At 37.7% G+C, this 25,443-nt stretch overlaps 1 protein-coding gene across 1 annotated transcript in view; it reads right to left on the bottom strand.

Annotated features, from left to right (window-relative positions):
• Positions 1–14,420: 14,420 nt before the first annotated feature.
• Positions 14,421–25,443, bottom strand: part of NALF1 (NALCN channel auxiliary factor 1) — a gene marked incomplete at both ends in the record, with an annotated part of 487,096 nt that continues 476,073 nt past the window's right edge. The window contains one exon of the mRNA XM_082333435.1: positions 14,421–14,716. Within this exon, the coding sequence (XP_082189561.1) occupies positions 14,421–14,716 (296 nt within the window). The remainder of the gene's footprint in view (positions 14,717–25,443) is intronic.

Raw genomic sequence — 25,443 nt, forward strand, 5'->3', positions numbered from 1 at the left:
TATTTCCGCTGACTAGCTTAAACAGTTTTCTGAGTATTTTTATATTCAATGAAGATCTTCATTTTCTCACATATTTTATAGAGCCTGTTTATGTGACTCAGAGCTGTAGATTTGATGTAGAGCTGGTAGGAGATGTCAGCTAGGAACTGCAAGGCTCAATTTGCATTAAATTTATTTGTTTATTTAATCCATTATGCTTATAATGGATGTATTAATGCATTTTATTTAGGGTAGAAATTTATTTATTCAGTTTTAAAATGTGACACTTCAGGGACATCTCTTAAGGAGTGAAATGAGATCTGAATTATAAATGAGACAGAGCATTAATGCCTAAATGGGAATTTTGATTACCAGATGATCAGAGAAGAGGAGGTTGTTCAGCTCTAGGACTTTGATTCAATTGCACACAATACAGGACCTGGCAAATTCAGTTCCAAGTTTCTGAATGCTAGGATTTATTAGGAAAGAGACTGTTCAGACCCTAAGAACATTTGTTTAGTGTTCATCTTTGCTTTAAACAAAATACTGTGTAAGTTCAAAGGCAGGATAGATTGATGTTACTGCTGAACTTAGTGCTCTGGCCGAAGATGAAGAAACAATTAATAACTGCTTTCCTACGGGTAAATTTTGCCCCAAATTCTGTGCTTCTGGAATATATAGTATCAACATCCATGACACCTCATGTAATAATGATAAACAGAAAAAAAACACCCCAGACCCCATGAAACTAATGCAATCTGGAAAGCCTCTGTAGAGCAGCTATAGAACTACTTCTTGACTGTAGGAGGATTCCTATTGCTCAGTATACCAGCCCCTTGAATAACCAAAAATTGCCTACACCTACGAGTAGAAATTCAAAATATTAATGAAGTCAAGAACCACATACTGGGATTATAAGGGCAACATTTCCAGAATGTTTTATTGCAGACAAGTCAGAGTAACTTTGATCCTATTGTGTCTGTCAAAAGGGGTGGGAGTAAGTGTGCAGCTGGATGTAGGATCTAGAGGATTTGAGGTGTATGGATGCCTCAGTACCAAACCAACCACGGTGCCATTTTCTTTTCGTTTCCCTAAAACACAGATGAACTTCCAGTTTTTTTAAATCACATGAGTCTAAACTGACTGTGACATGGCTTCCATGTATGATTTGGTATTTCAAAACATTTAGAGTTTAGATGCAGTCCTCAATACACATTCTGTGGCTTTGCAAGACTGATTTTTAGAACTCTGTATGGAAGACGAATTTTTATAATGCTGTCACAATTATAAGACATCTTGAAGAAAATAAACAATTATATATTATTTTGATAAAATAGGAATACACAGTGCTCCACTAACCGATATAAAAAGAAGATCTACCTGGTTTGAAGGTGACACTGATTTTTCCCTGTGTGAATATAATGGTATGTATAATAAAATTAATATTGACGAGAAAGGTGTATGCCTTATATCATATAATTTGAATCCTTCAAAAGTAAGTTTATTATGGTCCTTGCTATTGGCTACACCCAGTTCTTACTGTGGCACTACAATAGCTTTGCTGTATTCTTCGATCTATTTAATATAACAGATTGTTTGTTTTCTTTTTTTTTTTTTTTTTCCCAAATCTGAAATCCTTGCTGGCTCAGAAAAAAGTTTAGTACACTCATTTGCTGCAGAGATGTAACATGAATTGTATTTTTTTTAAGCTAATAAGCAGCTTTTTTTTTTTTTTTTTTTTTTTAATTGTGAACGTGATCTCAGAGCAGTGTTTTATCAAGGACGAGAGGACTGGTCACCTTATGAAGAGAAGTGATTTTCCAGAGTAATCTAGAAAATTAGTTTTAGTAGTAGTAGAGGATGCCTTTAAAATGGTGAAGAAAAAAACCACCTGAAACAATAGACCCCTCAAAATTACAAATAATTTTCATAATGACAAAAAAATAATCAGTTCTTGAACCAGCTTCTGATTTGTCTGGGAAATTTTGTTTGTCACTTTTAATTTTGTTCTTACATTCTAGGCTCCCACTTGCTAATGTGCCAGACAGGCTTCCACTTGCCTTTTCATTGGTACACAATTTGTGTTGTTAAATTTCATACAGGACTGTGTGCCTATGCCTAGTAGCTCTTCTGCTAGTGTCTGACAACAAGTTCCTGTACTACAATCAGCTGTACCTCCAGTTTTAGCTACTTCTGAAATCTGTATTTTCTTCTGAATTTAAGCTTTATTAGAGTCCCTGATTGATTTACTGAGGTGGGGGAATGCCTCTACTCAAAAGTGCACAGGCAATCCAGAGGAGATTTCCATAACAGGAGAAAATGTAAGGCATAAAATATTTGCAAAAGGATTTTTTCCAACCCTACCTATTACATAGGAAATTGGGATACAGATCATACAAAGCCTGTAAAAACCTTATATTTTCTGTGAATCTTCATAAGCAGGAAGAATTGAGTCTGCTCTTAGCAGGACATGAAAAGTGGTACATAGGAGTGCAGCTTCGCTCATGGTAGCTTTCTAAAATCTTCCAAGAAAGCCAAGGCTTATCTGAAGTATCTGTGGAACAGCATAAGTAAAATGCCTAATTATGTGTATTACTCTGGTTTGATTGTCTCTGTGAGAAAAATTACCTGATAATCTCTATTAAATCACTGTTAGATTTAAATAATGTTGAGATGAAGGCATCTATGCATTCGACAAGAAGACATATACTCCCATTCTGGAAAGATAAAGATTTCTAAGAATGCAATTTCTCAAGCCCCTGTATTGCAAGTCAGGGACTATGGGAATGAAACCCCACCCATTGTAAGTGAAGATCAGATTCTAGACCACCTGAGGAACCTGAACATGCATAGGTTCATGGGACCCAACCAGATGCATCCCAGAGTCTTGAGGGAAGTGGCTGATGTAGTTGCCAAGCCACTCTCCATGATATTTAAAAAGTCATGGCAGTCAGGTGAAGTCCTCAGTGTCTGGAAAAAAGGAAATGTCACACCCATTTTTGAAAAGGGTAAAAAGGAGGACCCTGGGAACTACCAACCAGTCAGCCTCACCTCTGCACCTGGTAAGATCATGGAACAGATCCTTCTGGAAGTTATGTCAAAACACGTGGAAGACAGCCAACACAGCTTCACCAAGGGCAAATCGTGTCTTACTAATCTAGTGGCCTTCTACGATGGAGTGACAGCATCAGTAGATGAGGGAAGAGCAATGGATGTCATCTACCTGGACTTCTGTAAGACCTTTGGTGTGGTCCCACACAACATTCTTGCTGCTAAATTGGAGAGATATGGGTTTGATGGATAGACTGTTAAATGGATAAGGAATTGGCTGTATGGCCACATCCAAAGACTTGCAGTCTGTGCTTGCAGACTTGCAGACTCAATGTCTAGGTGGAAAGGAGTAATGATTAGTGTCCCTCAGGGGTCTGTACTGGGACCAATCTATTTAATATCTTCACCAGTGACACAGTGGGATTGAGTGCACCCTCAGCAAGTTTGTGGCTGACACCAGGCTCAGCGGTGCAGTATGTTTGAGGGAAGGCATGCCATTCAGAGAGACCCTGACAGCCTTGAGGAGCGGGCCCATGTGAACATCATTAAGTTAAACAGGGCCAAGTGCAAGATCCTGCACCTGAACAGGGGCAATGCCCAGTATGAATACAGACTGGGGGATGAATTGAGAGCAGCCCTGCAGAGAAACACTTAGGGATATTGGTAGATGAAAAATGGGACAAGAGCTGGCAATGTGTGCTTGCAGCCCAGAAAACAAATCTTTTCCTGGGCTGCATAAAAAGAAGCGTGGCCAGCTGATTGAGGGAGGTGATTCTCCCCCCCTACACCACTCCCGTGAGACACCACATGGGGTACTGCATCCAGCTCTATGGTCCCCAGTACAAGACAGACATGGACCTATTAGGGTGGATCCAGAGGAGGGCCATGAAAATGATCAGAGGGATCGAACACCTCTCCTATGAAGAAAGGCTAGGAGAGTTGTTGGGGTTGTTCAGCCTGGAGAAGAAAAGGCCCCAGGGAGACCTTATTGCAGCCTTTCAATATATAAAGAGGGCTTATAAGCAAGATGGAGAGAGACGTTTTAGCAAGGCCTGTGGTGACAGGACAAGGGGAAACAGTTTTAAACTGAAAGAAGGTAGATTTAGGTTGGACATAAGTAAGAAATTTTTTACAATGAGGGTGGTGAGACACTGGAACAGGTTTCCCAGAAAAGTTGTGATCAGAAGTGTTCAAGGTCATGTTGGACATGACTTTGAGCAACCTGACCTAGTGAAAGATGTCCCTGGCCATGTCAGGGGGATTGCACTAGATGATCTCTAAAGGTCCCTTCCAACCCAAACCATTCTTATGATTCTATGATTCTATGAAATGCTCTAGGGGATACTAAGCAGGATACCATAGGAAGCAAGAGGGCATGGAAGAAGACTGGATAAGCTAAGTGGGTAGAAGTGATGAACACATGCTTAAAAAAATCTTTGCTTGCTTGGTCTGGTAAATGCATTTACTTTTGAAGAGCATAGGCCGTTACTCTCAGTCTAGCGTATAGACTGGTGTAGTCCCATGAAGCTTTATTAAGAAAAGTGGAAAAACTCAACCTTAAACTAAAAATCATGGAAAATATATTATAAAAAAAAAAAGAAAGACAAGGTTCTTGAAGTAACATTACATATATATCAAAAGCTTAATGATTTTTACTTTGGTTTACACATACTCTATTTCCTTCTTCTCATCCCCACATGAATAATGGCCAGCCAGAGAAAACATTTCATTCTGTGTTCCAAATGGTTTTCTTAAAATAGGAACCATACTTAACTGGCATTTACTTTATGCCTGATGAAGTTGCATACATAAAGTGAAACCTTGATCTTGTTGCAGTCAGGGAGAATTTGACCACAGTTTTGAAACAAAGTCGAGGCCTCACGTCTCCTCCTAGAAAGCCAGTGGCCTAATGACAAACTGGCGTCGCTGGTCCACTAGTTTTAATCTACAGAGTCAGTGAAATTACTCTCATTCACAATGTCTGAAGCTATTCACGGCAGGGAAAAATCTGGCTTCATACCATTCTGACTTGCAAAAGGAGTTTGTAAAAAATTTGTATGTTGAAACGGAAGAGTGGTGGTGGACTTCATTCACCCATTACATGCACCTACCTGTGTGAGCAGGTGGTTAGGTCAAAAAGGTGGGTGGTTGTGAAGATGTGAGTAGAGATAGATTACATGGCTGTGAGGAAACTGTGAGACATTTGGCTTATTTCCTTACCATATTTATGTCTCAGATTGTTACAAATGAGTTTTTATTTTCACCTGTTGTTTGCCACAGTACCTTATGCCAACTTCACCGTATTTTGGCTCATCTTATCAGGAGGGTCAACATTGATTTCCACAGATGTGTTGCCATCATTTACTGTCATCCAAAATAGTTCCTAAACCATTTGAAATCTGACTTGTAAACATCTCTGTACATACCTCTTTGAACTGTTGTTTTGTTATCAATCCCTTTTGAGAATAACCAATCCTTGTGTGACCAGGCAAATATCTAATACCACTTATTAATTCAGATCCTTGTAAACTGTTGAATATGCCATAGGTAATAAATGAACATGCATTTTTGTAGATGCCACACCATTGACATTTGACATACACATGATCTAAAAATTAAATGCTTTCTTTTGTGGGTATTATTTTTAATTTCTTGTTATTTTATTCCCTTCATAAGAAATCTGAGATGAACAGCTGTAAAGTACTGATGCTATGTTATACAGTATAGTCTGGAAAATGAGTTGAATATGAGGAAATTACCTCTATCTTTATATTTTTGTCAGAGGCATTTTATGAAATAGGTAGCTGCACTCCAGGTCAGAACACAAATTCTTTTCTTTTTTTTTTTTTTTCTTTGTTTGTTTGTTTGTTTGTTTTTCTTTTGAGGAAAAAGGAAAGTTGTTTAAATTTAATCATTATTTAAAATCATTATCCCCCCCAACACCTTGGATTCAATTTCATTCACGAATCCCTAGTACCCAAAAAGTCAGACTCACTGGTTGCATCTTTAAATTTATTCTTAGTAGAGCAGTATTTTTAGTATTTTTTCACAATCTTCAACAGTTTCTCCTGTCATTTTGAAAACAAGTTTTTCTGTGAGTCATTGTAATAAATTATTTCATCAAAGTTCTCTGTAAAAAATTAAAGATAGTATTAGTTGCTTAACTAAAGTTGCTATAATAATACAATATTTAATATATTATTACAATTTACAGCTTTTTTTTTTTTTTTTTTTTTTTTTTTTTTCCTGACAGGACCACGTAGCCCTCTTTTCAATGCTAAGAATCATAGGACATTCCATATAGTTAAAAAACACTGATGCCAGTTTAGCCCATTTCAAATAAAATCCAGTCCTTAACTCTGAAGAAAGAAAAAACAAAAAAAGAAGGAAAAGAAAAAGGAAACAAGATTAAACACAGTTAATTAAATTTGCTTTTAACATGAGCTTTCTGTTCATACAATTTGGGAATAACAGAAGAGTAGAATAATTTTAATTGCAAATCTGTTAACATAAGCATGTAATTTGTAGCTGCATAGTTCAATATGAATCTTTAAAAGGCCAAAAATCTGGTTTTGAACAAAACAAAGGAAAACAAACAAATGAAACCAAGCAGCTTCTGAAGAACTATATAAATAAATTGTCACTAAGGGTTAATAATAAAAATTGCAATTATCAGAATAATTTAATTTTCACTTGTAGGAGTGAAAATATTGCCAATTTTTTTTCAATATTTTTTCTTGTATTTATAATCCTGTGTAAGTTTTTGCATATTCTAACCCTGAATGAAGTTTGTTAGATTTCAGAAAAAGAAAGGTCTATCAAATCAAAGCTCAAAGCTTTGGCTCAACATGACTTTTGCATAGAGCTGCAGCTAATTATTTGACCAAACACTTGGACAACCCTTTGGAACATTTCCATCTTTCAGCTGTTCACATGCGTATTTATGTTATCCATTTGAGTTTATAGGAGCTCAAAGGGACCTTGGGCTTTCCTAATCCTTCTCGAAGTCAGTGTAAGGACTTGCACTGAAACTGGCAGGTTTTGATCCATGGCATTAATCCAAGTACCATCTAAATGAAAAGCATGAGTCCCCTTGAATTCGGTGGACTTGTGGACTAGTGATGGATAGGAAACTGATGGGAGAACATCCCTCTGTGAATGACAAAATAAACCTTTTCTTTTTTATCTTTTTTTTTCTTTTTTTTTTTTTTTTTCCCTGCACGTGTAGCAAATATAAAGTAGGAGAGCTTTACATCTTATCAAATGCATTTAATTTTTCAGAGGGCTACTAAGGCAAAAATATGTCCTAGGTCAGACTGGTGACTCTGTCAGAGAAAGGGAAAGGTGGAGGGAGAGAAGGAATAGGAGAAAGAAAAGACATTTTTTTTTTCTTCTGTCTTTGTTTTTATTGGTCTTCTCCAAACCCCCCAAAAACTAGTGACTATTTTTCCCATTGTTCACAGGCCTGATATCTTCCAATGGACGTAACTGCTCTGCGTTCTTTTCAGAGTTTTCCTAGAAAGCTGATTAGTACTTGACAATAGTTAAGTACCACTACCACATAGGAACTTGGTCCTGTAAAGTGCTAGGTGCTCTTCACCATCAAATGAAATAACTAGAACTGAGCACACTTGGTTAAAATCTTGTATTACCTGTGCAAATTATCATAAATGCTGTCAAAATTAGGTAATTCTACCAGGTTATTGACTGCTTAATATATAATCTGTCAGCATTCCTAAGAGCAGGAAAAGAGCATCTCTCTCCCACATGTGTGCAGTAACCAGACCTTGCATATTTTTACTAGGCCAATTAATAGTTCATTAATTTGTGTCCACTGGAGAAAAAAAAAAAACAGGTAAAAATACTTCTTTTTCTTTCTCGTTCAGTAAAGAGTAGCCTGCTGATTAGAGACAGGAGTGATGTGCATTCACAGGAAACACAGTCACTGCATTCTAGCTGGTACAGGGTTATCACTTCATCCTCCATCTGTATTTCATGCAAAAAAGCTGGTGTAGGAGCCTAAGCCTAGTAAAAACTTCAGAAATGTGAATCCCTGGTGGAGATAGGTACTTCCTGGATGCTCAGAGAATGACTTTGAGAGGGCAGGGCTAAAATAAGACTATCCTGTTCAGTGTAGACCACTGGCTTAGGTGGCACTTTCCTCCATAGATTCTTTTTTTTTATCACCAGCTCCTATTGTGTATTACATTTCATCCAGCTTAATTTAGAGGTGTATATCCACCACTTATAAGACACATAAAAGTTTGGTGCTGCGGTGCTCAGTGTTGTCCTGACTAAAGATACATTCAAATAAATCTTGCAGCGGTGTATGAAGACCTTTTCCCTCTGCAGCCTGCTTTATCCCTCTGACAGAAAGTACCCCTCTTCTTTCTTTAATTCCCTGCACAGCTAAAGACTCAATGGAAAGGTATGTGTGCCTATGTTACAGATGTCCCAGTTGGTTATCTAGTCCAGATGCTCCTCATTTTGCACTCAAGTGGGACATCCTGTCTTTTCTTCTGCTTATCCTACTCTGGGACAATGAATCCTGGCAAAACCATAGAGGGGGGCAGCTGGGAGGGGTAATGTCTGAACTGCCACAGAGAGATTTGACAGTGGTTTGTTGTTAAACCTCTTATCCCTTCTGCTGAGATAAGTCCTCGGTGTGAGAACAGCAAAAGAATTTGAAGATATGCACAGCTGGTAAAATCTTCACCCTTATTCAGAGCGCTGGTTACAAAGCACGCCTATCATTTCCATCCTATTTCAGTTGTTTGGGGAGTCCAGCATTGCATTTAAAGCACACTAGTGGTTCCTCTGACCCTTGTAATGGGGCCTGACTGAGACTGAAGGTGTGAGCAGGGCAAGCACAGTCGCCTCTGAAGAGGAAACTGAGTCACTTTGTATATGTGCAAGAGATGAACGTAGCATTAGGAGAATGAGAGAGTCTAGAGATTGGACTGAAGTGCTGAAACGTAGTCAGCACTTTGAATGGAGGCTCTCCCTTAGGACCCACGACTGAGACCTCCTGTGGGCCCTCTGGAGCCACGGGGATGGGGTCTGTGCTGGGAATTTTCTGCATAAGTCAAGGATTTGAATGAAAGTTTCAGAAGAATAATAACTAAGCTTATAGGAGACAGGATGGTGGAATGAATAACCAAATATGCCCCTTCCCTCCAAATTTTTTACTTTTCTTGTTACAAAATATATTTCTGCTGCTGGAATTCTACCTGGAAATTCACACTCCATAGTAAGGAATATAAATACAGTAATTTTGCCCTATTTATTTTATAGGTCTTATCCTTTGGTGTTTTTATTCTACAGTATCCTGTATTTGTAATAATTGTGGAGAACATATATTTGTGTCTCTCTCTTTTAAGATAGAACTATTTCTGTATAGATCTACACTTACATATGCGTCTTTTTTTTGCATCTCTGTTATATTTTGAAGAACTATAGCTTGTTTCTCGATGGATTTTCCAACTTGGCCCAATTCTATCAGCTCTATTTTTGCTTTTTTTTAGTTTCATTGCTCACAGTAGTTTTTTTTCCTTTCTTCCCTTCCAGGGACAGATCAAGCTTGTTAACATTTGAAAAAATGCTGGAAAATACTGGAAAACTTAGAGGAGTTCAATAAATGTGATTGCTCAGAGTTGTTGCGGAACGTGTTGGCAAATTAAATCCCTCAATTTAGATGATATGTGCCCCAGTCCTATTTGCCATCCAAAAATCTAGTTTTAATGAGAACTATCATATGCAGAACTGAACATATTATTTTCCCAAACTTTTCTAAAATACCGTTGTTTCCTGACAGCTGCTGACAGACAACAGAGCCTCTTTTTACCTCAGAAAGGTTATTTAATTTAATCTCTGCAATGATGAGGTTTCTCTTAGTTTGTCCACCGTGTTCCTAGCTAAATTTTGAAACCATTCCTTCACCAAACTAATATAATAGTAGACAATAATAATAAAACAGAACCATTCACCATTAATATGCTATTGTCAGTCTCTTGTTAAGACTCAGTTGGCTAGGGCTGAACCCAGTGATCCTCTGTTGATGCATTATGCCCACGAGCAATTCCTGAGTAAAGACTATGGGACAACAAATCGAGACCTATGTGCTACAGTGAATTTTTTGTGGGTGCGTGCCTATACCTGTATCGAGGCCCACTGAAGTAAGCAGGACTCTGAGCCCAGCTCGAAGCCTGCCTGTGCAGGGCTAATCGCGGGGCTGTGGCAATGATGAGATATACAGTGAAAGCTGCAGTAAGGACCAGGCACCTTCACAGACCCCTTTCTTAGGTGACTGTTGACATGTATCTTGAAATTACCTAAGACAAATTTGTTTCACTTTCGTTAAAGCTACCTCTACCCTGCAAACAATTTTGTGCTTTGGACAGTCACTTAAGACAGGTTTCACTGTGTAAATTTGTGTGCATGTACATAAGCTGTCTTCAGCTCTCACGATAAGCAGGTATCTTCTGTGCAGAGAGGCAATGCTTACAAAAAGGACACTCATTATCATAACAAGTACAGGGAGAGCAGAAGACAGTGTCCTTGTCCCTCACTTTTTAATAGAAGAGTAAAACTATATGAGCTGAGAGCCGTGTCATTTACCAGGTGAAACCTGCCATCTCTGCTGTTTGAAATACAGCTCTCATTCTTTCTCCTTTAATCACTTAGAATAACATTATTTTTAACTCTCAAGAAGGAATTTCTTGAAAGTCTGCATTTGGTTAGTATCTATTGTTCCACAGATTCTTTGGCAGCTGATGGCTTGATTTCATCATTTACAGAACTAAAACTTCATTCTAATGTTTTGTTGGGTTTTGTCTTTATGTTATGGTATGCAGAAGGACAGCCTTCACCTGCTATATTTTCAAAAAAAAAGATACTGTCTCTTTAATGAAAGAAAAGCGTCAATATAATGTATTACCAAATGCAAATGCAATAAGGAATAACATATAACTCTGGTTATGTTATATGACATTTAGCTTAGCAGTATTAACATATTGCACAAAATCTGGATTTTCCCTATTGCAGAAAATAAGACGGTAAAAGACATGGGAAATTTCTCTCTTCTGTATGATCATAAAATAAATATTATTCTATTTTTTTCTTTTTTCTTCTCATCAGTCATTTGCAGAAATATTTTAGTATTATTTCTTTGTTAAGCCAGCTCTTTATCATGTATGTATTAGGCATACAGTACAAGGAGAAATGGAACAAGATGGCAGTTATAGCAGTGGCAAGATGCAAATTTATTCTGGCAAAAAAGTAATATGTGCACAATATCAAGCATGCTTAAGTTTGTGCCAGGAAAACTATTACGGATGAGGAATGGATGGAATGGAATTTTGCATCATACATGATTACGTGTTGCTTAACTTCATAGAAGAGTCTTTGTGTACTCCTGATGTCCCAGGTGCCACCAAGAGAAGCTGCATACCACACTGCTGGAGTGAAAATGGCAACATATACCCCAGCAGTAGTCACCTCTGCAACATGACTCTCTGTTGCAAAAATTAAAGAAACAGACCTCAAAAAGATGACAGAGAAAATTCACAGACCATTGAACTGCAGGCACTGACTCCAGATGGGGAGACGGGGAGGAATTTATTACATCTTGTACTTGTGTAATAATTGAAAGTCTGTAATTGTTTTCTGCTTTGTTTTGCCCTAGTTTAATTTGGCTACTTTATGCACGTGATGGTGCTGTCACTGTTTTTCCTCATGTCTCTCTCATTTTGTATGACACGTGACTGTGTAGCCAAGCAGTGGAGGAGTCATATTTTTCACTGATACTACTTGAAAACATTGTTATAGAAAAATAAGGTATGAAGGATGAAGGAGAGCAGGAGAGAAGAAAGGAAATGCCTTAAAGATAGCTCTCTACATTAATTCACCATGAGGCAAAACAGAAATAATAACTCTTCTTCATGTGCCAATTCAAGTGGGATGAACCAGACTTGCTACTGTATTGGTACAGTGTAAAAATAGATGACAGTGAGTAATGGTGTGAACAAAAAACCATGAGGAACATCACAGAAATGGATGTTGGATGGCCTTTGCACAGCAGAGGTAGATAAAGGTTATAACAAACTGTTTACTGACCATGTACGCTTACTAGAATTAAGAGGTCAGTTGAACAAGAGCTCACCTAGTAAGAGCTTTCTCAGTAGCGTGACTCATCAGCTGTTGTACAGTACCAGAGCACTGCCCAGTTATTGCTCCATCACTTTTCAATAACGTCTGTCCTTTCAAAAGTCTACATTCTACCATTAGTTAAGGCTTTTTCATTTGCATTTCTACATTTTCCCCCACTTTTTGCATCAATTCAATATAATTAATACATGTGCCTCTAACAGAAAATAAAATAACTAAAAAGCACCATGTTTTATTGAACAAAATATAGCATGTGCAAGAAAGGGAAGGGAGGAATTATAGAAACAAACCAGTGCTGAAGAATTTTGCATTAGCTGGTGCTTTTTGTTGTTGTCATATTTGCACAGATCATTTTAGGCTCCTCAGTCTAGGTTGTAGTAAAACACTATCAAAACAAATACTCTTGCAAAATATTTGAGCTTTCGCAGCTTAACATGTGCATCTTGAACCGCTTAAGCAGTATGGTTATCTTCTTGTTTTTCTCCAGAATTTAACAGACCATAAAGTGTATACAAAAACGCATTATGCACCAGTGATTAAATACTCTTACAACATTAATATTTATCAAGGGGTATTTCATAGCTAGAAAGTAGGTAACTATATTTTATTTCCTAAAAGAACATTTCCTATAGTTTTCCTTCATCTCCCAGCTACACAGCAAACATCTCTAAAGTGCACTTCCCAAGTGTAGTTAGAGAATAGGAAGGAATGTAAAGTTTTTAAAAACAGCCCTTATTAACTTTTCCTTCCATTGATTCTACTGTAAACTCTAAAAAGCCTTTTTAAAAAGCAAATTCTCATACACTCAGCAGGTGAAATGTTCCCACAAAAATAAAAGTAAACAAATTAAAAACCACCTCAAACAATGAAAAATCAGCAATCAGATTACAATCTTTTCTCTTGACTAGTCATATCCTAGTATATCTTTACTGTTTTTATTGCACATTTATGAAAACGGTTGTCCTATATACTTAAAACGAAATAGTTTCTTTATCTGTGCTAACACATTCTTGTGCACCCTTAATAACTAGAATAACTTTCAACAACACGTAGATATTAAAAAAACAATGGAATCAAAACAAAAGAGATACTTTGTATTATAGATGCTCAAAGGCTTCTACTGTAATTTTGTTGAGACAAAAAGACTTGGATTTTGGAAGCTCTTTGCTCCCATTCCTTACGGAAAGCTGCTGGTTATGTGACAGCAGAAGAACTCAAAACGTAATTCACAATGAATGCCAATCCTTCACCTCCAATATGAAGGCTTCCCAACTCCTCAACTTGCTGAGCATAACTGGTTTTACATAGCATATCTAAAAAAGGCTGCTCCTGTTCAACTGACCAGTGAGAAAGGACTGGACTTCTTCAAAATGGGTATTGGAGCAACAGTTTGTTATATATTTCTTTAAATTTTTTAACTGTCCGATCCCACCTTGTAAGGAGAGCACTTGTTTGTTCAGCTAAAAGGAACCCCCTTCATGCTCCTTTTGGGTTTGCTCAGTCAACCGGTTTGTGCAACAGTGGCAGAGGCACACTGGAATTGTGTACCCATTCATTGTGATTACACAGACAGAAGCAAATGTACGTTGTCTGCGACAGGAGATGGGAGGGGAAAGGAGATGAATGGTTCCCATGGGTAAGAGGACAGTTAGGTTTGTTTGGGTTTTTTTGTGGTTGCTTTTTTTTTTTTTTTTCTTTTTTTTCTTGTTAAATTTTGTTTTGTTGTTCTTTTTGTGGGTTTTTTTTGTTGTTTTGTTGTTTTTTTGTTGTTTTTTTGTTTTTTTGTTTTTTTTGCTATGTCGTGGAATCATAGCAGTCATTCCTCTAATAGAAACTGACAGGACATAAAAGACAGAACTATCAGATGAACACACACAATGACTAGAAATATATCGACAGAGAAAAGACTTAATTTAGCTTTGAGAAACCGTCCCAAAAATAAAATCCTGTATTAACAAGTGCAAAAAACAAACAAAAAAGAAACTCCAAACATTAAAACACAGTGTATAAAATGGTGTGAGAAATTTAAGTCACCATACAGCCTTTTAGTCAATAAAAAGCTGTGTTCATGTGTCCTTGTTGTTTGGGTAGTGGCCCATTCTTTTCATTTTACCCAAAAGGTCATTCAAGAAGAGATCTAAGGGTAAAGCACTCAGTCCTGGCTATTTTTGACTGTAGCCATTTGGGCCTGTTGTGTTTTTATCATATAAGATGAATCCTTTCTTTTACTCCTCATTGGTTGAATTATCTTCCAAAGTTGTTATGCCTCCAAAGCCCAGTCCTGTTGAGTTCTGTGCTGCTGAGACTGTAAGTACTGTATGTAAGAGAATTAATACAAGAACACACAGTTTAAGTCTGCTGTTACACAGTCTTGATGCTGATGAAACTGTGAGCGATGTCCTGTGACACATTGTTGAGCCACTTGTTTTTATAGTCCCTTTGGATTGATGATCTGATAATAGTCCCCATCTGACATCACAGCATTCTGGTTCTGCATTGGTTGGATAGTTTTCATAGAGCCCTGTAGGGTAAACACACACAAAAAAATAAACATCAGGCACAAAAAGATTGGCAGAAGTTGGTAGGTCAAAGGAACAGTTGATAGTTTAGTCTAAGCTATCAAATCCATATCTTTGGGTTAGCCTGAAGCCCTCAAAACACTTGCATTTTGTATAATTAGAGTTGTTGAAGGGATATGCATCATCTAACAGGAAGCAGCATCAAAAGATCATTCAACAGAAGTGTGATGCTGAGCATGGTTGTGTAAAGAAACAGTGTTAAAAAGTAATTGTTGATGTTTGAATGATAAGGATATTTGAATTCTTCCTTTTTGGGAAGTAACAAGTAATGATGAAGTAACAATTAATCGAACTGGACATTTCTACAAAATTTGAAAGGATCTTGAAATTCTTCCTCAGTCTGTGAGTGCATACCAGTAATATCACTGTCCACGAAAAGATAGGGATTAAATAACAAATAATTGATATACTAACAATATTGACAATATTGATTGTCAAACCAATACAGATCCAACAGCTTCACAGGAACAGTTTCCAGACAGAGCTATTCAGAGTCTATTTGTTTACCTCAGGTGAGTTCTTCCAGCTGGGATGTTCTTTTTGGCATATCCCAGAGGTGAGAACAATCTTTCTGTGCCATTCAATAATTGGATCTCTTGATATTTCTGCCTATACATCTCAGCTATTTCTGCCTTTTATAACTTTACTGAGTTACTCAGCCTGATCTGATCATCAATTTTTGAACAGTTAGAGGAATACTGTCTTTTCCAAAAGACACAACTGTCTTTTTGGAAATGGTCAATACTGTCTGCATTACTATATAGGACATTAACATAACCAGCGTGTTCTGTTTACTTCTCACATATCTTCTTTTCTGATAAATTAAAGGAACTTAATTTAGCCTGTTTAACTAATTGTCAAATGCAAGAATGTCTAACATAATGGACAAACACCACTTCTCCATTTAAACTGATCTTGGAATAAATTTTGCAGTAAATAACTACTCTATGGTAGTGCTAGGTTTTACTAGGAAAAAACGTATCTATGATGTTGAAATATTAGGATAAAGATTTTGAAAGCAGCTACATAATTGCTATAACTTATAAATTAACTTTTCGTGATGGAACAAGAATTACATTTTGTCTAAAGTATCACAGCAATGATGTTACTTTCAAAAAGCAATGTCTATAAGTTTAGGTGTAACATTCTTAGGTTCAGGCACCAGACTGCCTGTTATTTTGTTAATAACCTGAAAAGAAAAGCAGCACACCTTAAAATAAGATAAAACTGACCTCTTTTGTTCCTACTTCCATAATATTGATCTGCAACTAAACAAAAAGTGCATTATGTACGCTGAGCATGTTAAAATGCAGATTAAACCTAGACTGGCACTTTTTTACATAGCTGACACAACAGTCTACTGTTACACGAGTCCAAGTAAAGTTGCATCTATTTTTGGATTCAAACAAGTTTTTAAAGATACAGGAATGAGAACAGCTTGTTTGATTTTCTGTAAATTCAGGGTTTACTCTGTAGGAAATCAGGTAATTTTTGCACCTATGCAGTCAGACACTTAAGGCAGCTTACCAACACTTAAAAATTATTTATTCTCTCTCAGATCATCACTGAATGTACTTCACATTTTTTAAGAAATTCTGTTGCATTTTGGAACTTTTGGACAGTGGTTTATTGCAAATATAATAAAGCAATCTTATTGCTAACGTATTTTCTGAGACCCATCTTTTGGTGATTGTGTGCGTAAGTGTGTTTTTAAACATGGTAACATACAGGAAGTGCCTCCCAAAGCAGGTAATTATGCGATCTGTTCTGTGACTGCAGTAGCTCAAACTATTAGCGGTAATTGAAGAGACACAGAGAATGGTTAATGCTTTGATCCCACTGAGGCTTGTTTACTATTCAAACTGTATTTCCTGCCTTTCTTGTTATAGGAAAACCCAGACTTCCTTTGAAATCAAAGCCTATATATACAAGTTGGCAACCAGAAGGTTTTTAAGTAGTTCATATACACTTACAGAATTATAAATAAATTGAAGACAACTCCACATTCAAAGCTGCATTGAAATAGTTCCTTAATGCAAAATTACATTTCCTCTCTATTTCAATTCAGCAATTGAATTTAGGTTTTGAATTTGCAGTTACATGTTTAATAATCAATTAACTACAGAATCACTATTCATATGACAGTTGCAGAACTTTTAGTTAAATTCAGGCAGAGCTTTTGCATTGAAGTGATAAAATTTCACAATTGTACTTCACCACATACTCGTTTGTAGCCATGAGTATCAGTTTTGGCCCCTTGAATCTAATCAGTCAGTATACTCAGTCAGAGAGTTACTAACCCGTGACTTACCAGAAATCCTGGAAAGCTGGCTACATCAACCTTGGAAAACCATGGAGAAAAAACCTATTTTGTTCTGTTAGGAAAATATTTTATATAGACGCAGAGTTTGGGATAAGGAATAGAAAGGATACCTTTACCCACCAAACCACAAAGGCTTCCGTCTTCCTCTTCTGTCTTTATAGTTCAGTTTGTAGACATCATTACTCTGTATTACTTGGATGTTCAGCAATTATATTCTTGAGACTAACTTACCAACTCTTACTGGCTCAAAACCTACTTTGCTTTTCGCTTTTCACTTAAAATTCTCAGCTCTGGATCTCCATTTTCCAACTTTTCCCAGCACTCACCTATATTTCATCAGCAGAAATCTTAGTCCACATGGAGGTTCTTGGACCTTGATCTTAATCAAGGATCTAGAATTTGCCAGGATACTTTTTCATATCAAACCATTCTCCAGACATACATGCTATCACTCATGAAGGTCATGTAAAAGCTATCTCTTTGCTTTGTAACCGGATACTTTTTTCACATGCAGATAACATTTTGAGGATCAGCACAGCAGTTATATCTGTAGGGAGTGTGTGTTACTAATGCTGATGCAAGAATTAAGGCTACTCATTTGACTGAGATTATGTTAATGGAGGCATGACTGTAGATAAATCCCATGTATCCTGCTCAGCTGAATCATAGTGAAAGAAAAAGGAGTGAGCACTGTATTCACTTTGTGCAGAAACAGCTTTGGGGGAAAAACAGCAAATTGCACGTATTTTCTTACGTAAGAATTAAAATCACAAAGACTGTCTATGGATGCATGGTCTGCCGATCAACTCAATCACCAGCTAACTCAGAGAATGTTGTGGTTTCTGACTGAGCACTTACATTTCTTTTGCACAGGAACCAGCATGCAAGAGAGGTGGTTGCATTTCCATATCTCACCCCAACACTGTCAGGATGTGTCATGCTTGTAGCTGGATCTGTATCTGTAGCAGTTGATCTGGCTTGGCCCACTTCTTGGTTTCTTTGCTACAGAAAGAGCTATGGCGCCATAGTATTCTGCATCTTCCAGTCACCATCAAAGGAAACTGGTCTGGTTGATACATTTGTTGTCATTGTTGGATAAGTATTTTGGAAAGCCACAGAAATAAATCAGATCTTTTGGTATGTTATGGTTTTTTCCTCATTTTCTTTTTGTATAACTCTAAACTGTGGTCCTTTTAGCATAGATTTCTGATTATTGGCTTGGCATACCAAGCTTCTTGTGCTTGAAGAAAAGATCATGAACTAGAAGAAGAAACCAGATAAGTGGATGTAGTGTACCAGAAGTTTTGAATGCTCCGTTTTATTGTGAAGCACAAAGTAAATAATGTCTGTAAAGTGTGATCCATCCAGCAGTGACATCATTGTACTAGTGAATGCCAATACTCTGCATGACATTTCTCTTTCTGAGGAATTATTTCTGAGATTTCAATACTAACATTTTCCAACTACAGAAGGCAAGAGAACACATTAGATATTATATGACCAGATTTCACTGCTTGCTTACATCTGATCTGGAAGTCATCTCTCTTCGATCTTATCCAGATGGTCCTCTCAATTTCTAAATTGCTGTGTCTGTGACACATTATGGTGCTTCTGTTTAGCTATGTAGTTTATACCCTTCATATTATAAAAAGTAATAAAATGAAATTTAGAAGAAGGCTTAAAGATAAATAAACTATTCTTTAGTGAAACAGATTATTCTTAAACTGCTGAATATGGCTGTTCAGCTCTTTTGAAAAGGCTAATTTCCATTTCAGACTCCATTCTAATTGTTGGATGATATCTGTGTTGCTGTGTTTTAATTTTATTTTATCACTATATGTTGGTGACTATTTCAGATAATTGCCTCTGGAACATTTTCCTGTGTCTATGAATCCACATTCAAGAAAAATTCATTGTGTTTCTTCACCATGCATGGATTTTTTTTCCCTAAAATATGTACAGGACCAATTTCCTCCTGCCCATGTAAATCAGTGTTATCCTTGTAAAACTGACTGAGCTGCTGCAAGACAGAAAAATAAGCAAATAGGTGACTTTCAAGGCTATACAATGAACTTTTTTAGCTCTGCTATGTTGAGATACAGGATAAGGGTGAGATAACTTCCTTCTAGCAAGCATTTGTCTTTCCCTCCCCCCTCTAGTTTTGCTTCTATTATGTACAATTTTTGATCTAAAGGATTTACTACTTTGATATGACAGGAAAGGGTCATACATATCTAAGTACTGTGTTGCCATAGAAAGTTCAGGGATATCAATAGGTTAATTGCCTGGGTTGTTTTTATAGGAGAAGAACATTTGCAGCTAATAAACCCATTATAATATGGGACTTCATTCATGGGAAAGTCCCAATATTCAAGACTAGAAGAACACTGGACTCAAAAAGATGAGCTATTTAGCTGACAGATTCAGCTGTAAAACCATGTCAAATTTTCCTTGTAAGCAGATCCATAGCTAGTAACGATTTAAACCATGCTTGTCAAACATGAACGGGATTTGTCTTGCTGTCTGTGTTAGCTTAATATTTTGATATTTTAGGACCTACTAAGACGTGTAGGCAGGAGGCAAATGGCATATTATTTTGAGTTATTTTTAGAGTAAGAATTTGGATCAAGTATATATATTTTTTGGAGTTTGCCAAGAACAACATAAAGTGGATTGAACTGAAGATTTTCTCTCCTTGAATTGTTCTACAAAGAAAAGATAGATTGTGATGCATTCTATAGATCACATTTTCTCAAGGAAATTGCTTTTCAAATTACACTGAAATCAGGGCATCTGTTTTGAACCAGACACTCTATAGCTAAATCTGCTGGTGAAATCCAGACACACATCTGCCCCTTGAGAAGAAGCTGCAGTTAAAAGAATTGTTCCCAATACCTTTGTTGAGCTTTGTTAGTCAAAAAATCCTTTCTACAGATTGGTGAGAACTCTCTGTAATAATTCTCACTATGTCCTTAAAAACATCAGTGTGTGTTATGAAGCATGACTGTCAGTTTCTTTTCTGATGAATACTCTTCTTTACTCTAAAGGAGGAGGAGTTTCCAAGGAAGCCCTACTTCGCATGGATCACATAAGCATATGTTAGTGATATTTGCTAAAAATTGATGTATGGGAGAATATTCACACCATGCATTCCAAGCAACTGAGATGTTAATTGGAACACATGAAATTAGGAGCCTAAATTAATATCAACCAAATGGAAAGGTATAAGTGATTGAAAGCATCTGAATCGCCTGTCCTCTCACCTCTTCTTTCCGCTCACTACACTGAAAAATATCAGAAGTCTGTTCAGCACAAGAGAGCAGACAAATTTAATTCTCCTCTTGGTGGCAGTAGACTCTCTCTGATGACACTCCTCTTAGGAAATACCAGAGGGTGCCATGCTGGTTTTGGAAGAAGCTAATGCAACACATCTCTGCCTTATTGCTGCTCAGTACATTCCCTTCCTTTCCTTCACAGAGAAGCTCAAGTGCTCCATTGAATTCCATGATATCTATTGTACAAGTGTGTGAGCACGTGGCTGGGATTTCCTGCTTGATATTTGTACAAGGCACAAAGAGATCATTAGCCTTGGTCAATACAAAGAAAGTCCTTAGCAACACAGGTAGCCCTAATTCTGGACTCTAAAGTGGTCCAGATTTGGCACATGGATAGCAGTTTTGAGAATGTTCTCCCAGCAGCCAAAATAGGCTATGTCTGTATTAACAAGTAGTTTTGGGCAAAAGGAGAAGATTTGTATAATGAAACAGCTGATGCTGAGTATCTCATGTCAACCCTGAGTGCATTTGAGGGGTTTTTACCTCACTCTAGCTCTAGTCTGATTCTGTAGACCAAATATGCATTAGTGGTTGGGACGTGCTAGATATGGTCCTGGAGCACATCTCCTAGTTTAGTTTAATCCAAAGGAACCCAGTTCATATCCTCCAAGAACTCTCCCCAGCACAAGTCAAACAGCAAGGAGTATGAAAAGGAGATTTGCTTCAAAAGTACACTCCTGAACTAGATTGCTAATGCGGATGCAACTGCAGCTTTGGTGTTGATGATTGATAGCATATCCTGGCTGCTCAGGGAAGTGCCATGTGTGAGGAAGAGAGGTACTCTTCTCCCCTCTCTTAGGGCATCTCTGCTGCTCATTTGGAGGAAACTGAGCTCTCATGTTTTCTGTGTTGGGCAAACTGAAGGCCTGAATGGATAGTTTTGTCTGTGAAGAAAAACATTTATGGCCTCTGCATCCTCTCTCTGTCTCCACTGGGAGACAGCAGCCAGTCAAACAGAAGCAGTTCGTGGGCTGCACCAGTCCCCAGGTCAGCTGCTGGACCACATTACTTTGGAAGGCACAGGAAAAGCAGGAGTTGTGAAGTATTACCAGTCTCTTCCCATACACAGAGTATGGGAAGAGAGTACAGAGAGTCATACATCTTTCAGCTCTCTTTTCACACTCAAAGAGCATGTGTGAAAGAAATCTTCCACATCTTCCATTCATACTGGGGAAAAAAAGGAAAAGATAACTACATCTATGAAAGAAAACAGTCCCACTGGTATGCACACTGTTTTCACAGGAGTCACAATTAAAAATCTTGACCTGGAACTTTGCATGGGACTCATTCATTGTAATCTGTCATTTGTGTGTGTATATATGCCTAAACACTATTATTCTCTCCCTTAAATAAGATTCTGTTTTGCATGGGCAATTCTAGACATCTGAGCTGCAGATTAGATGAAACATTAGATGAAACCACTAGAAAATTTAATCATATGGACATAAACTCCAAAGGTCTAAACTGAAAGCAACCATTCAATTTTAATGAATATGAAAAACAGTATGTTCCAGAGCAGCGCCTGTAGGAAAGATGGACTTCTTTCCATTTCCTAGAAGAAAGGGGGGAGAGGGGAATCCAAACTTCTTTCTAGCTAACTGCTTGTTTCTATAATCAGAACCACACTGTGATTCTGATTGTTTCGATTAATCTCCCAAGTACTTTTGCACTGCAGTTGTCCCACATCCTCACATGCATTTCTACAAAAGACAAGTTCCAGTGATACACAACTAGTGTAGCATCCTCTCTCCTTTTCCCATTATCTGCTTTCATTGGAGGTATTCAAGTAAGACATTCTCAGGCTAGAATACTTCTTATTCATTATACCAGTCCTTCAGGAATTTCCAAGAAGTCATTATTAACCCATATTATAAACTACAACTTTTTTGTTTTGTTTTGTTTTGTTTTATTTTTGTTCAATGTGATGGTGTCAAAGGGCTGGAAGAGAGCTAGTACACCACCACTGTGTGTGATTCTTAGTCACAATTATGGCTCCAGCCTGCTCCCTAGAATGACTCTACTTATAACCATATTTCCTTTTTTGAAGCATTTTGAAAAAATACCTGTTTAGGAATTCTAAGATAACAATGACTGCAAAATTTCTTGGGGAAAAAATAGCCAGTCCTATGCTGTTTTCTCATCACATGGACCTCCCAAGGAAGGATAAAACCTTTGTTATTATTTCTTTTTACAGTCCCTAGTACTTTTTTGGTTTTTTTTACAGCCTCCAACCTCGAGAAAATCCTGCCCTGAAAGAAAAAAAAAAAAAAAAAAGGTCGGTGGTTTCCCCGCCCGCCGGTGCCGCCGTGCCCCCGCTGCCAGCAGGCGTCTCCGCGGCCCCGCTCGGCGCTGCGGCGGGAGGCGGCGGCTGGGAAGCGCCGCGGCAGCTCCCGGCGACATCAAACCACCCCAGCCTCTTATCCAGCTGCAACTGGGAAACGGCATGTCATGTTTGTATGTACATCCTGCGCTCTCTGCCGTAGTCAACATCGAAAAAAACCAGCTATCGCCGGTACACCCTGTTACTTGCCTTCCGTGGCGTGTTGAAATGTTTTATAGAAAGCCTCTGTCTTTCCATTAACCTACTGGACCTTAGAGGAAATAGTCTGTTACCATGGAGAGGAGGAAGGGAAGCCCTTATTATAAAACTATTGCTTCTAAAACATTATTAAAGAAAATCAGAATCCACAAATTCTTGATGTTTCTCAGAGATAAATTATCCTATAAACAAAGGGGCTCCTTTTTTTCTCCAGATGATATTTTATAATTAACAGTGTTCCTTAGCAAGCCAGCTAGTCTTTCATTAGTTTCATGGGGGAAAAATATCATACCAACATAACCCAATTCAGTTACTGCTGTATTTCTCTGAAAATGTAAGGCAAAAATTCAAAAAAGGACCTGTAGCATTTCTCTCCATGGGATACCATCGGAGTCAGGAGCAGCAGAGGTATTCAAGCCTAATTTAAATGAGTGACAGGCTGTGGCAAAATGTCATTCATGAGGAATCCCTGAACATACAGTTTGCTCCTGCTGTGTTTCCTGTAGCAGAGCTCAATGGTGACCGGCTTCACAGTGAACTTAGGTTGAATGGAGACACCAGACAATCAGCTATAACACCTAAATATCAAATAGAAATACCTTTGACCTGACTCTTTTGGTTTTTGCCAATGAATTTCACCCACTCTAGGAACAGCAGGATCAGTAATCAGAAATCCCAGAACATGTCTGCCAGACAGGAGCTCACCAAAATTGCAGCAGGAGGTCCCTCAAGACATGGGTGACCTGCTTTCACTTGCTTTTCTGCAAAAGGAGTTCAAGTTAACTGTCAAGCTACAAGCTATGCTGAGGTATTTTGTCTGATGTTGAACTCACCATACTTAGCATGAAATAATTCTGTTTTCACTAAGCTGTAGAGAAGTGTAATTCTTTAGTCCCACAGCAGATATTAATCTGATTTCTCATTGTTTAGTATCAGGAAATGCTCCTACAGTGAGCTGCCAATAATAACAGGGTGACAATGGGCCTGTATTCCAGACAAAGTTCGAATTGCAGCCTTGTACCTCTCCTCAGCATCTTCTCTTGCACACAACTCCCTAGTGTCAGCATGCTGACTCCTATGGGTCTGTGAATACAAGCTCTGCTCTGGTGATGCTGAGGGTCTTGACTTGAGAGGACAAAAGTTCAACCAAATATTAGTTAGTGGACTGCTGAGATGAGATTCAGGTCACCCTGATTTTAAGTGTCTGCAATAAGACCTTGGTGACTAACAGCAGCTACAGCAAATAGAGTGCAGCTGTTAGCAGGGCACAGAGAGCTAGTCAGCTCATCAGGTGCAGGAGCCTGTTAGGCTGAATTAAATAGCTCTCAGCTCTACTGACTATACCAGATCTTCAGTGACTCTAGTGAGAGCTTAGTCACAGGGTTTATGTGTAGATACCCACATTACTAATACCTGCAATAAAATGAGTTTAATCCTCCCCTAAATCTGCTTTTCAGCCCAAACTCAGAGGTGTCGACTGTCAGTAATCTTTGCAAAGTCATCTATTTCATCTGTTTTAGGAATGAATTTGGACTTGGAGATATACTAGGAAAATGAAGAGGTGGATATGTATTTCCTAAGAGATTTTCTGAAATAATTACTAAGACAGTTTTGTTTATTGTTTGTTTGTTCTTTGCCATTGTGTATGTATGTAAGTATGCACACGTGTATATACATGCACACACACACACATATGTATTGTATACATGTTATAAATAAAAATGTCCTAAGTCTCTCACTTCAGCTTTTACTGTCCTATCTTAAAATGGAAAATAATGCTCATTTGCTTACTGTGTATGCATATTGGAAGGCTATTAATATTCATGAAATGCATTGAAGTGAAGTGCTAAGCACCACTACCTTATTGATGACTACCAAATTATAACTCAGCTTACATTTCATTATATTGTCTTTTGCATATGGATGGATATTGCTTGATTGTGTGCAATAAGCTTAATCTTCAAGAAGAAATACTGTAAATATCTTGCTACTAGAACTCCCTTATATACACAGGGCATAAGGTGAAACGAGTTGCCACAAACATTATGTTTGCCTCTGAGATGTTATGAAGCAATTATGGGTTTTTATATTTTACTCTGGTTTTAAGTAGCTTATATTGGACAATTCGTTTAGTATCAAGCTTTCCCGTGGAGCCCTAATTTAAGGTGGAGGCTCTCTAATTTCAGTTATTTGGACCAGGTTGCCAAATGATCTGTGTTGAAATGCCCTTTTACTGATTTAGTGGCAATAAATTGCCTAAATATCTTGAAGATTCTCAGATGATTCTCTAGGCACCAGAAATCTGCAGATAATGAAACGAGCTGAAATTTTGTGTGGATGACTCCCAGCCAGTCTTAACAAGAGTATCTGAGATACCTGAGATGTACTAAAGGTATTTCTTACCTACCATGTCCTCTCTGGGTGGATCATTCTGGGGTAGTGTTTGAAGCAAAATGGAATGTAAAAGAAACC

Source organism: Platalea leucorodia, assembly GCF_965183815.1.
Source record: "Platalea leucorodia genome assembly, chromosome: 2".
NCBI classification, from domain to species: Eukaryota; Metazoa; Chordata; class Aves; order Pelecaniformes; family Threskiornithidae; genus Platalea; species Platalea leucorodia.